General features: G+C 34.1%; 1 protein-coding gene across 1 annotated transcript in view; it reads right to left on the bottom strand.

Moving 5' to 3' along the window:
• LOC129065503 (keratin, type I cytoskeletal 18-like) overlaps positions 1–14246 on the bottom strand; it is a 64525-nt gene extending 50279 nt beyond the window's left edge. Inside the window, exons 1-2 of the mRNA XM_054566741.1 lie at positions 13937–14246; positions 13426–13613 (exon numbers count right to left, since the gene is read on the bottom strand). Of these exons, the coding sequence (XP_054422716.1) occupies positions 13426–13613; positions 13937–14246 (498 nt within the window). The remainder of the gene's footprint in view (positions 1–13425; positions 13614–13936) is intronic.
• Positions 14247–16708: the final 2462 nt, after the last annotated feature.

Here is a 16708-nt window from a genome sequence, read left to right as displayed (position 1 = left end):
TGACTCCCTTAGCAGATTTTTTTTGCCAATGAGATGTAACTCACTGGATGAAGCTTTAGGAAAACCCCTTTGAAAGTGGGTTGTCTACTGTCTCATGATCATTTGCTCTTCCCCTTTCCTTCCCTTTTTACCTTTTCTGGAATGGGAATGTGATGCTAGATGTGGAGAACAATCTCCTGACATACATACTTGTAAAATGCTGAGTAACAATGGTGCCCTGAACACGATATATAGCACCACTAAGCCAACCTTGCACTGACTACCTTCCTCTAAATTTATCATTAAATGATTGGGAAGTAAACCCTATTAAATATTTCAAATGAAGTTTTGTGTATGTGTGTGTCTTATTTGCAGCTAAATGCATTCCTAAAAATAGCTCTGATTACATGCTATTGCTCTACTAAATAATATCAACTTACATACTTCATAGCCACAACCTGGTAATATATTATATTATTTCACAGTGATGGAACTCAGAAGTATTATGCTAGAAAATATCAGAAAATAGATATTTATAGGATATATATACCTTCATTGATATATATATTTTGCACAGAACTTTATTTTTCAAGTGTTGAACATCTTATTTTGTGTGTCAAGTGGACAGGATGGTATAACTGATTTGTCCAGTAAAACAAAGAAAGTGCAATTCATGCTGACTTTTGTAACAAATGGGCTAAAAAGTCAACTAAACTCATCCCATTTTAAAACTGTTTTGGCATCATGTAGACAGTGCACACATTTTACTGTAGAAAATAATAATGATATACTTTTTAATGATTCTTGCTAGAGAGGACTTGGGAATCTGTAGTTATGAAAAATTCAATCACCTTCTGAAACCACGCTATGACAAGAGATGTAGTTTTGCATTTATTATCCTTCTACTGAGAGCAAAATTTACTTTTAAGTGCCTCTGCTTAACCTTAAAAAATTTAATTTTGATTATTAACTTCTTATTAAAATATTAAGTATAACAAAAGGCAGAAATGTTTTATTGCATTTAAGGAAACTTTTGATTAATTTGAGCTAAAAGCTTGTTGCATTATCTTTTTATTGGTGTAAGAACTCTCCCTTTTTTTCATTATATAAAGTTGATTACATGGGAAAGAGTGAAGCAAAATCTTTGTTTTATTAGTCTCTGCACTGAATTTTGCAGGTCTCCTTGTGCTTCTTTAATAATTCTCCATGTCGAGTTTACTTAAACACTTAAATGTTTATTAAATATATAAAAAAGCATCTAAAAATATATTTCAAGGAACTTGAATTGTCCCTGGGTCTAACATCTGTCACACTTATGTTAATTTCAAGGGCATTATATTAACAAATGTACATTTGCAGTGACACTGGAGGACTTCTTGCTAAGATGTGAATCATCATACACATCTGATTTCAGTATGGCTTTGTGGCATTCAGAACAAAGTGTCTGTATCAGGAAAACCAAGTCCTAGCTTTTAGTCTGTGTATAGTACCTTTTGAAACTTGAGAAAGATTCATCCACATTTTGGATTTGGTTTCCAAGAAGTAAAAGAGGATGTTAACATACATGATGTTTAAAATTTCAACCATATCTGAAAGGCAGTGAAATGTATGGGAGGATGGCAGGAAGTTATTATTCTATTCTTAATACATTTTCCTTTCCTTTCAGGCCATGAGTTTCATCAGTTATTTCACTCTTCTGTATTATGGCACAAGCCAATGGGGAGGGCATAAAGAATGTTGGCTTTAGTATCAGAGGGTTAGAAAAGAACTGGACTGAGTAACAGTTTTACTGCTTACTGCCTGTGTGACCTTTAACGAAGCAATTAACCTGCAGACACTCAATTTTATCATCTGCTAAATAAAGATTACTATTCCTCTAGATATAAACAATGCATGAGATAATTTTTCAAGGCACCTATTAATGAAGTGGCTGGTACATTGTATGAAGTCAATAAATATCTGGCTAATTACAAGTTTACAGTTAAACTCTGACATAGAATACATTGGTTTATTATGATTCATTGATAAGCAGCTTAAATAACTTTATCAAATTCCAGAACAGCAAGAATTGTGTTTGTTCATATTATGACACCAGTACCTTGAATTATGTTTGTTTCTGAAAATGTTTTTTTATTGAACTTGATAAATATTAACAAAATAACTGTATTCTGAAAGATTAAGTGGGACAGTTTGTATATTTTGGTAGGAGAGAATCTTAGGAAAAGTATATAAAATTTAAGACTATACAGCAATTTTCCTAAATGTTAAGTCTATACTGGGACATTCAAAGACTTGTGTCTTCTGTGAAGACAATCGAGAGACACATCTCAAAGGAAAGGAAATACATCAAGGTAGGTAGAATGCACCACAATCAAGATTTTCCTGCTTTATTTCTGGTTAGCCAAATGGGTTTGGGATTTTCATTAGAGGATATAAAAATCATTGTTACTGCTTCTTTTGAGTTAAATTTCAGCTACATTATATGATATAAACTATAATCAATGGAAGTTTTATTCTTTTCTAATAATTTCCTCTGGAATTTGGGTGAAATTAAATATTATTTTAACATTTGTTAATTGTTCTTTATACTGTTAAAATTAACACATTTTTTTTATCTTCTGCCATGATGTATTTATACTATGACATCTCTAACTTATCAATGAGATAGTTTTATAGACTTACCTTAATTCTGTGGTCAAAACTCTGTGGTTGTCAAATCTACCTCTTAGCTGGGAGACTTTACATTTTAATACCTATTAATTATTTTAATTATCTGTGACACACAAACCAAATGTAGACCTCTGTGAAAACTTTTTTCTTGCTCACTGGTCTCCAGATACCAATGGAATAACAAGAACCAGTATTTTCCGAATTAACATCTATGATTTGGCCATTATGACAAGTGGTGCTAAACCAGCTTTCCCCGCTGTCCTAGAATCTGATAAAGCCACCTGAGCTACTTACCAATGATTCATCATAAACCAATGTACTCCACAGTAGGGTTTATCTGTAGGTTTTAATATCTGGTTTAGCACAGATGGATGTCCGTCCAACATTTTCACCCCTTCAGCGATAGTTACTATTTCCACTTTTGTATCTGAAACATTTAATTATCTAAGGTCAGTTATCTTTTAAATGTTTTTGACGATTCATGATCTTGTAAATGTCCAGACATAGAATTTTAACGTTGCTTGTGTATTGCAGCTTAAATTAGATCAAATATTGACTCTGAGGGATTTCATGCTTTATTTTTATGCATCTCTATGTTTTTATACTGATATAAGATTAGCGAAATGGTATATTTTTTAGTAAAGCATTATGTATCCAGGACAATTATACTTGTGAGAGACTAGATATACAGACACACAATGGGCAGATCATATATAAAAACGGAACTCTGACTCACAATCTGCAGTGACCAGCCCAAGAAACCAACTCATTATTTACAGTAACCAGTCCAGAAAGCCATCCTATTATCTTTAAGTCGTACTTACAGGAAGTCAGACCATTATCTCTAGAAAACACCCAAATAGCTAAATAATAACCCTTATATCAATTGGCCCTAATGGTCAGGACTTTAATAACTGACAGCTTCCCTAGGATTTGTCCTGTTTCAAATTTAGTACCAATCAGAGAAAACAAAATATGAATCCCTATTCAGACACACAGGATGTCCTACTTCTCATAAGCCTGTCTACAGCTTCCTCAAGCCAACAGCCTCTAATCAGGGCACACTCAAAGCCTTCCCTTTTTTCTACCATAAAGTTTTTTCTTGCTTCTCTGTCTGCCTTTGAATTTCTATCAAATTACAAGTGATAGTGGTCCACCTCCTTGCTAGAGCAAGCTCTAAATAAATAGGCTTTGCCTGTACTCATTTGATTATATTATTTCCATACTTGTCTAACTTACATAAAATGAATTCAGTTTAATACCCTTGGTGCAAATATTTTTATATGTTAGGCTTTGTGCCAGGCACACAGTTCTGACCATGAACTAGATAATGAAGATCATGCCTTCAATCGATGTATAATTGGCAAAGAACATAAGCAGGTAAATAGAAAATATTTATATCATGGCTTGCCGTTAAAGATAAGCTAGGCCTTAGTTATCTGGGGAATACAGAGTGATCTTCAAAGAGGAAAGATTGTGTGCTGAAAGAGAGTAAGACATACACACCATTTTTAATATAAACAGATAGTGAATGATTAATAAATACAATCAATGTTATGCTTTTATTTTCAATTAATTCCTCTACTTATAAAAGGTTTATACCTTTCATTATTACAACTTTAAAGTAGTTGCAATACATCTTTCTCAAATATGCCCCTTCAGATTTGCTATTATGCTAATACATATTTAGCTCAGCATATTTTTTTTTTCTTTTGGACTAATGAGATTAGATACTTCCTTGAAGAGTATTTAATAGATGTTTCTTTTTATATTCTCATGTGGTTTTGACATTATACATTGACCAAAAGGAAGATTTTGATAATTTGGATTTGGTAATTAACATTCTCCAACTGCCTCCACATTTAAATAAGACCATTTAATTTCAGTTTATAAAACATTCTCTGCAAAATTTTGGGTATAATATTAGACAAAAAAATTCTTATCTTCTTGGGAATAAGATAGGTTGTTTGTTTTCTAGTATATTACTACTAGATTCCTAATTTCTTTTCGAAATTTTAATACTATTCACGTGTCAAAAAGTTGCCCCTCAAAGTTTGTGTCTTTAAAACATTTTAAATTATATCTACAATTTTGTATTAATTTTTTAAGTATATGATTATTATAAAAATTGTGTTTTCTACACTAAAAATAACTTGTTATTGTAATGAAAAATAAGGTATTCACCATAGAACAACAAATACAGAGTTAAGCAAAAGTTTCTGGTTGTGAGCATGTGAAACCAGTTTATTCTTGTATTCTTATTATTTGTTAATTGTATTATTTTTCATATGAACAACTATAAACCTACTTTTGCCCCACCATGTACCATAGAAATTAATTTTTGTAAAAATACATGAGCTCTGTGGCGAACACTAACTCTGAAAAGGATTATAGAAAATTATCTGTATATATGGCAGCTATTACATACAAAAATAAGAGCAACTGGAAAATACAAATACTGAAGAAAATTACATCATTTGTTATGGAAACACTTCACTTTCTGTCTTCATTTATCTGTTATTTCATAAAATTGATAGTAAAAAGTCTTGCTCAGTAAAATACATTTTTCATGTGAAATAAAATTTTAAACTAGTCAGTTGAAGATATATAAGAGCATTTTAATGAAAAACAAAAAATGTTTTGAATGAATATGTACTTAAAATATAATAATAAAACACATTTTAAAAATTTGCAAGTTATAAATTTCTGAAGGATCAAATCTTATGCTACAAAACACAATTTCAGGACATCCTGGCAACTCAGTTGCAAATAGGTTAAATTAAAATATGGAATTAATTTCATGCTTAGTATTCTATTGCCATCAAAGTTCCATTTTTTTTTTTTGTATAGCAACTATAAGAAATACGAAAGAAAATCAGAAATTACACTTTCATACTCCATTCAACTGAAGAAGTTAATCACCTGTTCTGAATTAGGGTCCATATTTCATTTCCTCTACTTTTCTACTTGTCCTTGCTATATAACCTAAAATACATTGTCACAGACAAAAAAAAGCAGCATTTTGTGAACTGAAATGGAAGAGATTTACTCTGTTATTTGTTCAGAAGTGTGTGAACAAAATGATTTAGTCCTAAGGATTTGTGCAGAGATGTGTAACAGATTGACCTCACTTTGCAGGTGACAATTCAACTCACGGAAAAAATTGAAAGTGTATTTTTACATTTATAATTACATTATGTAGAAAATTAATTAATGAAATTAAATAAGGTGAAATTTCTGAATTGATGCCCTTTAAATTTTGATTTCACCTTTTCTCTCTCTCTTTTTTTTTTTGCATAGATTTTTCATTAACTTTTAAACTGGAAGGCAGTGGTATTGTTTAAGCATAGATCTTAACATATGCCAATGAAGTAGGGAAAAGGATCTTCTCATGGACCCAAATCATCTCTATAACAATTTTTTTTTTGCAGAGGACTAGTGCCAGTTATGCTCTCTTCACATTGATAATAAGTTGTTAGGATTATATATTATTTTTTTGATTTCCTTGCCATATTATAATATTATTATGATGCTAATTTGCAAATTGTATGTTCACCAACTTATTTTGATTTTTTAAAAAGTACAGGAACAAATTAGCATGGTATATGACAAAATAACTGTAATAGCATAAATTTTAAAAAAGGGGGAGGCCATGGCCAGGTAGCTCAGTTGGTTAGAGTATCGTCCTGATATGCCAAGGTTTCAGGTGTGATCCTCAGACAGGACACATATAAGAAGCAACCAATGAATGCATAAATAAGTGGAACAATAAATCCCTCTCTTCTCTTCCTCTCTCTCTATAAAATCAATAAATTAAAAAAAGGAAAGTGGACAAAAAGCACATAGTTGAAGTTACTTGGAAGATGACTCTATTTTATTTTTTGAGATAAAGGTTGAGATTTGTCTACTCTTGGTGTAAATTTCCATTAAAATGGTCATTATAATAGACACTTATGAAGTTTCAAATTGAATTGACCATTGCTATAACAAAGACAATTTTTTTCTATGAGGGGTTTCCTGAATTTTTGATTCATTGGGAATATATAGCATAAGAAGTTTGTCCTAACATTCTAGAAACTCCTAGCCTCCTTGTATGCAAATATGTTTGCATTTTAAGAACTATTTATTCAAGGTAGATTAATCAAGCACTATGCTAGTGTTTTATAAGCAAGAATGAAACCATTAAAACTCTGTAGAGTAGAATGTTAATTATTTTACTAAAACTAAATTTTAAGAACACTAAAATCAGATTCTGAAACTGTATGTGCAAGTAAAGATACCTGAAATGCAGTAGGCATGCAATTAATTTAAAAAAATACATAAATGGATGAATGGATTACTAGATAACCATATTTTTTTTCTGTTTTTAGTTATTTACTGTGGCATTAGCAGACCTGTTTTACAATGTATGTAGTGTGACAATCTTAGATTTGCTTTGGGATAGAATGTACTGAAAGGGAAGTGTAATCTCTGGGTGACCAGTCACACATTATAATGGAATAGCATAAAATGATACACAGAAATAAAACAATGATATTGGCACATGCCTGGCACATCATATGCCAATTCTTTTCCCTTCAGCAAATTGCTCTTTAGTGACTGTGCAGTCCAATTGGTATTGAAGTTTGATTTGTGACTGGTGAAGGCAGCTCATGTCAGGGTGCCAGCACAATCGCTTGGAGAGGAAGGAGATCTGTTCTCATAGAGACCCAGAACAAAACCTGATGCTCACAAAGACCCTTGGCACAGGGGCACCGATTCTTGAAGCCAAGTAACCTTTGCAGTAAAATGGCTTAGGAGAGAAAGAGTAAATGGATGCTTTGTATTCCTTTGTTTGTTTTGACCACGCTTGTGTCTAAAAGATAATTAATACCCTTAGAGTATAAATGGCCTCCCGGCTCAGATTGTATTTAGGTTTTTGTTGCTGGTATCAGTTCTCCTGGGAATTTATTCATTAAAAAATGGTGGCTTATTTTGTGCCCCTTCAAATAATGAGATTCCAGGCCTGGCCTTTTAAAACCTCATGTTTGGGTCTCGTCCACCAAAGAGAGGACCTGAACATGATTTATGATGTATATAATGCCTGAATTTTTTGGAAAGGGATTAATGAGTGTTATTTAGTGTTGTCTAAATACTTCTGCTGGGAAAATTAAAGATTTTAGAGTTAGGCTATTCCAAAAAAAATTTCCATGGTTTTCATAGTGCAGTTATATTAACCTCTATACTGAGCTGAATAGTGTCCCTTCAAAATTTACATCTACCTGGAATTTGTCAATGTGACCTTATTTGGAAATGGAATCTTGAAAAATGTAATCAGGTAAAGATTAGTATAGGCCCTAAATCCAATATGATTGATATATTTATAAAAGAAGAGGGATATTTTGACACAGGGAAGAAATCCACGTGAAGATGGAGGCAAATATTGGAACTTCAATGATTGCTAATACCAAGAGAAGCTGGGAAATGCAAAGGAAAAATTCTCCCCTACAGGTTTCAGAGGAAAGAGGTATTATTGCTTAAAGCTTGATTTTGAATTTCTACATTACAGAAAATCCAGATTCTGGTTCAGAGAAGTTGGGTGCTATTATGACAAATATCTAATATTTTAAAGTGGTTATAGTAAACACATGGAGATATTTTTCTTTTTCACATATCCAAAAAAATATTCTCTTAAAGTTAATGGATAGAGCCTAGAAGTGTGTGGAAGCACACGATAGCAAAGCCTAAAATGCCTTTAAGGAAGTTTTGGTAGAAATATGGACATTGAAGTTTATTCTAGGGAGAACTAAAGGAAGTAAACAGAGCTGTACAAAAGCTCCTACCATCTTAGAAAATACATATATTGTAATAAACATAATGTTGTTAGAAACATGGACATTAGTGGTATTTCTGGTGAGGTCTCAGATGGAAATGAAGAATATGCTATTGGAAACTGGAGGAAAGGCTATCTTCGTTATAAAGCAGCATGAAACTTGGCCGATTGTTTATTGCTTTTGAATGAAAGATAGAACTTGGAAGCAATTAACTTGTATATTTAGCCAAGGAGATTTCAAAGCCAGGTATACCTATATATCTATGTACCTTCTATAGAAGGTACAGCCTGATTTATCCTACTGCTTATAGTATTTTGTGAGAAGGAAGAGATAAATTGAAAAATGACTTGTTAAGTACAAAGGAACCAGCCCTTGACGATTTGGAAAATTCTTATCCAACCCAGATATCACATTCTGGGAAAAGGGCCAAGGGTGTAGTTGGACAACCATTTATGAAGATAAACATTAGGCATGTGATTAGGCATGTGACTTATGGATCTAACAACCTCCTCAGCAGAAGCCATAAATAGAGATAGACTTATCCAGAAAGAATCTGTGGAGAACCCTGGTGTCTAGTAGCATGAATCCCCTCAATGTTAATGGAAAGCTAACAAGGGGTTTGAGGATTTTATACCAGCGGAAACACTGGCAACATGGACTGAGAGGGATAGAGATGGGATGAATGTCTCTTGTCTTAAGCCACCAATTTTGTTTTAATTTATTGTAGAAGTCCTGGGAAACTAATATAATGTCTAAGAGAAGGAAAATTTCATTGAATAGTTTCATGCCTAAGGAAGAATATGATCTTCTATAATGGAAGGCAGAAGCCTGAGATTACCTATGTGTGACTCTTTATTTTGAAAAGAACTCTAATGACACACTGAGTTCAAGCAGAAAAGATAAACACCTGTTTATATCCATATCCATTGCCATTGTCACATCTATTTCTATATGTCTGTATTTATAGTTATATCTATATTTTTATCTTCCTATAAAAGAATACATACATAACAGCATAGGAAAAGAAGGAAAAAACAAAATCAAGAGAACAAGATATACCAAGGAAGGTATAAAACAAACAAAAAAAAGTTCAAGAGCATTCTAGGTTAGATCACAGGTAAACACAGTGATTGACAACTCATATCCCTTTGAGAGCTACATAGGCAAATTAAATGAGAGAAACACATCAAATGTTTATATGTTGAACCCAAGAATATTGTTTATTTATTTATACAAATAAACATGTTCTCTCAAAATTTTCTTGAAACTACTATTTCAAAAATGCTTTCTGGCTCCATGAAAATGTATTTTCCCACTTTTGACTGAGACATTGTTATAGCTACATGGTCTTTGGGACAACTACTTAAACTCTACCATTGTATTGTAAAAACTGCCATAGATAATCAATAAAGGAATGAGCAAGCCTGTATTTTATTTACAGAAAAAAGAACAGGATAGATTTGGTCCATGAATCCTAGTTTACTGATTTCTGCTCTAGATAACAACAAAATTAATACTTTTCATCTCTACCAAAGAGATGTGTAGACATCTATGCAACATAGTGCTTGATGTTAAATTCCGAGTCTGGGCTACAAGTATATGGAATATGGCAGCAGCCATCCTACTGGGTAGGCTTCTGAAATGCTTAACCTTGATCCTTTTAACACACCATTGTCCTGATGTACAGTTCTGAATGTGTTAGTTTCCTACAAAAACATCTTCATAAGATTTCCTTGTAATAAGAGAAGAAAGTTCAAACCCCCAGCCTCCCAGCCATCAGGATTCCTTAAAATTACTCCCATTATGCTCCTGAACACATTTCGTTACATGGAAACACTGCCTTCATCCAGCCGCTTTCTCTGTGGTCATTTTTTTCCTTCCAATTTCATATGTCTGTATTCACAGCGAACTGAAATGTCACTTTTCCTCTTTTTCTAATAAAAATGTTCTTCCACCCCCAAGTAGATGCCTTTCTTGTTAGAACTTCCACAACATTTATTTTATTCGTACTTCATTTATGGCACTTTATTGTTACATTCTGTTTGTATTCTTTGTATGTCTTTTATTATAATAAGATTTTTGAAGATAGTGCTGGTGCTTCACTCATCTTTATTTGTTCTCAAAGTATCTCACTAGGTGCCAAATACATACTTTTTTGAATAAATGTATAAGACAAAACTGTAACATAGCTTTATTTGGAAGATGAGATTCTATTTTATTTTATTTATAGATTTATTCTTCGTCACCCCATTTTGCATAGAACTTAAATAATATTGCCTGAGGCTTTTTTTCTTGTTGCAGCTATATTATGCATATACAATGCATACATACACATATATGTATTCTTTCATATTCTTTAAAGAAATATTTGATTAAATATGGAGATCTTTAAAATAGAATGGATCAGTTTAGAATAAAATGAAGGCATGTTCAAGAACAAGGAGTGGGGCCATCAACAATAACCTTACTTTTCAGATTTTAATCTGTAAAAAATGATAAGAAAATGTCTCTCTTCTAGAGTTTCCATTAGGACTAAGTGCTTAGGACAGATGGGACATATAATTGGTACTTCAGTTAATTTTGAGTTTTAGAATCATTAATCAATAGTAAGTGGCAGCCACATATGTATCACACTATGTGTAATGGTGTATAAGTTCTAGACTCCTACACTTATCACTAATAACTTTCACTTTTCAAGTAACTTAGGCTAGAATTTTCATTTGTGTTACTTTTTATATTCTGTGGCTACAGCTGTTAACATTCCCCATCAGTGCAACCACAGCAAATACCACATATGGTTCCAATGGGGTGCCAATGACAGCAACTCTAAATACATTAATATGTATAGAAACTATAGTTAACTGAGCAATTTAGGAATAACACAAGTTGTAATAAGTCAGCATTACTATTTATGTTGAGTAAAGCAATTTACACCAGGATACAAAAATATTTAGAGATTGAAAAAAATCAGAATCTATTTTCAGCAGAGAAACACCATGGATCTTCAGTTTTTCTTTTCCTTTTAAAATAAAATATGCGATGCTTCTCTAGCTTTATCTTTTCATAAATTGAAGAAAAAATAGTTGAATTTATATTTAACAGATTAGAATTATCTTACTTTATTTCATAAATATAATTCATTAATAAATAAAACTTCATAGGACATAGCCAAAAAAAAACAACAACAACAAACCAAAAAAACAACGACAAAAACAGCCCATGCTAAAAGTCTGGAAAATTAGTCCATTTTCCTGCTATCCTTAGACATTAATAATTCTCTCTCTCTCTCTTTTTTTTTTCCACTGAATAACACACACTTTCCATTCCAAATGGGAATCCCTTGAGGATCAGGATTTTGATAATTGAGTTAGTTTCTGGTTTACGAAGCTGCTGCCTCTGTGGGAACTTAGTTTTGGAAGAGATAATAGCATTTAAGTCCACTGGTTGCTGCTACAAACTACCAAACTGTGCTCTCAAAACTTGGCACATACTTTTAATGTAGCATTTGATTATTTTAGTACTAGTTTAATGCGCATCAGTTTAATTGTAAATCAGATTTTCTACCATATCAAATTTAAAGAAGCTTCTCTAAATATGGTGTAAGTACTGAATCTCATGTTATTCTTACCAAGTAGCACAATTTAAATATAACTTTTGGAAAAGTATTGCTCTTGAGCCAACCAGGCAATAGATACTGCTGTTATGCCTCAGGGTCTTGAGTAACGGAATATCTAGTTGAATGCAAAGGGGAAAATAGCAACTAGCAAGGTGGAACACTTCAGGTCAGGTAGCCTGAAGCTAGATAGTAGGCCAAAATTGAAGTAGTAGCCTCTATATGCCAACGTCTAAATGAACAACCTTAAATGATTGCAGAAGTGCATTGTGGACTAAGACCACACATAAATGCAGTAGCCTGTAGTCTTATGAGTCAAGGGACCTCATTTCAAAAATAAATGTTTTTTGTTACAGACATATTTTCTCATAAGCCAGTGGAGTTGTAATCTACCTTTTTTACCTCTGTCATTACTGGCAAGCTGCTTAAATGGTTCTCAATTATATTTATCACCCTGAAAGGTCCAAATGTCCTGGATACTGGGCATTAGGTCTTGCAGAATTTTCACCCCTGTTGCCACGTTCAGTTGGATTTTGTACAATAGTGATCCTGAAAAAAATCAAGAAATTGCAATTCAAAAACAATAGCCAAATAAGTTATGCATGCATGTATAAACATATAAAGTACAGAAAGAACCTCTGAGATATCACTTGGAAAACTATTTGCAAGTAAATAATATAAAAGAATCTCTGGCATTTCACCGATATGTTTCAATTTGTTTGATATTAAAAATGCTATATAAAATTGTGATAAAATGATGATAATCACCTCTAGATATGCATCTCAGTGAACTGGAAACAGTTAAAAACATATTCATTTGTGCTATAGTTTTGCTTACTATAAATAACATTTTATCATTTACTCAAATTGGTAGGGGATGGAAAGAGAAAAAGAGGGAGAGAGAGAAAAAGAGAGAACAAAATGCAAGCCATGTGAGACAGGAGAACTGCAAAGAAAAATAAACAAATCGATTAATAATATAGATCAGAAGAATTATGACTCTTGCAATAGTTACAACTAGTGAAAATAAGAAAAGTGCTAAGAGGTCAATTATTACAAGATTACAGGAGTCACACCTTTAAAGGGGTTGAGTTTTTTAATTAAGGACATAAGAGTATTTAGAACTCTAAATTAGAAGACTTTTGGAGTTTGATAGACTTTGGATAAATCTTGAAATAGGTAGATCTGACCAAGTGGCTGGACAGAGGAGGGGCTGAGTGAGGGAGGGATTGCAGGAAATGCTGGGGGCTGTGGGAATAAAACCTTGCACCGATAATGTGGTGTATAACAGTTTTTTCTACCCCTGGCTGAGGCAGTGTGCAAGAGGCTGCATTTCCCAGGTAAACAAACCAGCCACAGCAGCATTGCCTGGGCAACCCGGGTAGTGAGGTGTGTTAGGACAGATTCCATCATGGACAGAGGCGCTGCGGGGGAAGCCTTGCCGGAGTTTGTGCAGACCGGAGAGCATGATTGTTGGAGGAAAAAACCCTCCAGTTCTGGATTGAAGGGGAAACTAGATGTCACAGAGGTGCGGGTACCTACAGGTTAATATGGCAGCAGAAGGAGGTACAGACCTGCCAATCTAACCTACAGATATTAGGTCTGGGGAAGCTGGGTACTCGCAGATCGCAAGTAATTTGGGGCCCAGAGATTTAAAGGAAAAGTTGAGCCTTGGCCCTTCTTCCCCTTGCTTGTCTAGTCAAGAGCCAGCTCTCTCTGAGGCCAAGCCCTGAACGCTGGGCTGCACCCCAGAGATGCACACCCCCTTGGCGGCCCACGGGAAACCACAGTTTCTTGGGAGCTACTGGGATGGTCCTGGGTCACACCCTGCTCTTCCTCTGAGATCAGTGCAAGGACACACCAGCTGGAGTGCTTGCTGGCTCCGGGGCTGGGGCAGCCTCAGGTGCTTGCCCCATAGACCTGCACGACCCACCGGTGGCAGCTTTCTGCTTCAGCCCCCGGCCCCAGATTTCTGTTGCAGCCCTCGGCCCCAGCTCGGTGATGATATCTGTGCCAGCACCACATGCATGCGTTCCAGGGTGTGAGCCAGAAGCTAGAGAGCAGGCCAACCAGCAGCCTCGTGCTGCAGGACAGATAGGGTTGGAGCGGCGTTTTTGGACTCTCTTTCTGGGTCTGGATATGGCTGGATTTTGTCTGTGTGATATTGGCATGGAGCCGGGAAGTCTCTGCTCTCCCAAACTGTGCAACCCTTTAATAAAGACCTTTTTCCTTCCCCACCAACCTTTGTTTTATGCCACTGTTTGGCGGAGGGAGCTGAACCCCACTTTGGTATGGTAACAATCTCACTTCCTGCATTTACAGCTTTGTTTGCTTGACCAAATTTATTAAATCAATTGAGGTTTGGTCTGTTTGCATGTAAAACTAGAATAATTTATCTCCTCAAAGAATTATTATAAAAATTAAGTGGAAAAGTAAATATTGGCTGCTCTGGGGTAATTAACATACTGCTAGCATCAGTAAATCCTGTTTAATGTTGGTGCTTTCTCGTTTTTTTTTTCTCTCAACATATGACAATTAGAACTGTACACATAATTGGAAATTCACTTTCACAGCCCAGAATTGGGATTATTTTTATGTTGATTTATAAAAAAAAATCCTAGTACTAATATAACCAACTTGTGAATTAAATTCTTCTTCTTACTGATTTAGTTAATTTTTCTATATATTATCTGAAACCTTAGTCTCTTTCACATGAAGAGCAGCTGTAGGTCAGTGTTTTCACTGTGGAATGTTGCTACTTAAATATATGGTTTATAATCTCATTTTGCTGGATTAATCTCACCCTGGTAATATTAGAAGTCTTTGGATTTTTAATTTTTATCTTGATCTCAATTATTATTATTATCTTTAAGAATGGGCCATGTATATTGCTGTGCAAAATACTTTTTGAAAACATGCTATAGATATTTGGTGTATGGAGCTTGAACCACAGTGTCCTGGACTTTTCTCCAAGTTGACCTTAGTATATTGTTCGTGTTTTTTAATATGGAGTTTCAGACCTCATTCTCATTTAGCTCATGGATTTCATCATGTGATTATGATAATCCTGAGATTTAATGCTAATGTCTTGCTGAAATTCTGACATACTCTGTATAGAGAGTCTACCTAATTTCATAATATAAGAATTGATGTCAGTCTAACATGTCTGATACCTAGCCATCACTACTTTCCTTTTCAAATATTTATCAGCTTCTTTAAATAATTCATTTAAAGATTTGGTCTGGATCCAGGTTAATTATCATGTATATTTTTACATTATTTTTGCTCTTTCAAAAATTGAAATCATTTCCCCGTACCTTTTCTTTCACAGCTTTCCAGCTAGCCATGATTACTCAAACATTACTATCAATGCCTTAACAGTTTTACTACAGATTTTCTCAGTGCCCTGATAGTAATTGTTTCTGTAGCTGAAGAGAAAATTCACTGGAGAATATATAAGTATTTTTTAACTATCTCCTCAATCACTTTTAGCTTCTGTTCAGATTATACATCCATCCTACCTTTTCTAGGATGAAGATTCTGCTCCTTGACAGAGGCCAGGAAAGTAAAAATCAGGTCTTATTACTCTCTGTCTGCTAAACTTACTACTCCAAGATGTGACTACTTCCTTTCTTTGTTTCTCTTACTGCAGTGTAACTAACAATTCTCATCCTCCTTCCCTTTTTCTACAGTATCATTTTTATGAAACTCAAGGCATTCTGGGTAGGTGTACTCGACCCTGGGAGCACATCATTCTTCTTTCACAAAGAAGTCAATTGTTAGGCATAACCAAATGTATTTATGACGCAGTTTTAGTTATAATCTATCTGTACTCAAATGTTTGCTTCCTGATAGCTATAGGAGATGTTGATTATACTCTATGTCAAATAAAATAATATTTGGACTCCTTTAAATACGATTTGAAAGGGTAAAGCTAGAGGACTTGTGGATTTCAACTTTGGTATTTACAGTATCTTCAGCCAAACCATATGACAGTACGTCCAAGAATATTCTAAGAATTTTGAAAGTAAAAATAAATAACCCCTCTCTTAAGTGGTGTTTCCTGGGAAACAGACTATGAGATGGAAATTTGAATGCCTACAGTTTATTAGAAAGTGCTCTTTGGATCAACACATATTATGGAATAAAGGAATAAAGACAGGGATCAGGTGAGGCTGTAATGCTCTGCAGGAAACTCTGAATTTGAGATGTCTTTATTTTAGGCAAAATGGTTAGGATTTCATACCCCTGCCTTGATCAGACAGAGATGAGGACTGTCCCTGAGATGAAGAGATAGCCTCAAGTGAAGTAGTTCCCTTCAGCTGAGGGCATTTTTTTGGAAAATAAATTTCCCAATCCTAAGAGCTAGCTGGAACACCTTAACGTTTACTTCAATTTACCTGTTGCATCACTAAGATTCATTATAATAATGAACTGACCCCATTTTTGAAATTCTGATGAATTCCTAGTCCTGGGGAAACTTATAGGAGGAAACTTGGAAGACAGACACTAAGCTCTCCACTGCAGTTGGTCTTAGCACTACAACTGATACTCATTATCTCTTCCCTTTACTACTTATTCTAGCATCCCTTCATCTTTGTTAGAAACTTTAATGAGTAGGTGCCTTACTAGG

Source organism: Pteronotus mesoamericanus, unplaced genomic scaffold (assembly GCF_021234165.1).
Source record: "Pteronotus mesoamericanus isolate MK-2021 breed Mesoamerican mustached bat unplaced genomic scaffold, CSHL_Meso_final contig_180, whole genome shotgun sequence".
Classification (NCBI taxonomy): domain Eukaryota; kingdom Metazoa; phylum Chordata; class Mammalia; order Chiroptera; family Mormoopidae; genus Pteronotus; species Pteronotus mesoamericanus.
The sequence above is the reverse complement of the archived record's forward strand: the minus strand, read 5'-3'. Positions and strand labels throughout refer to the sequence as shown.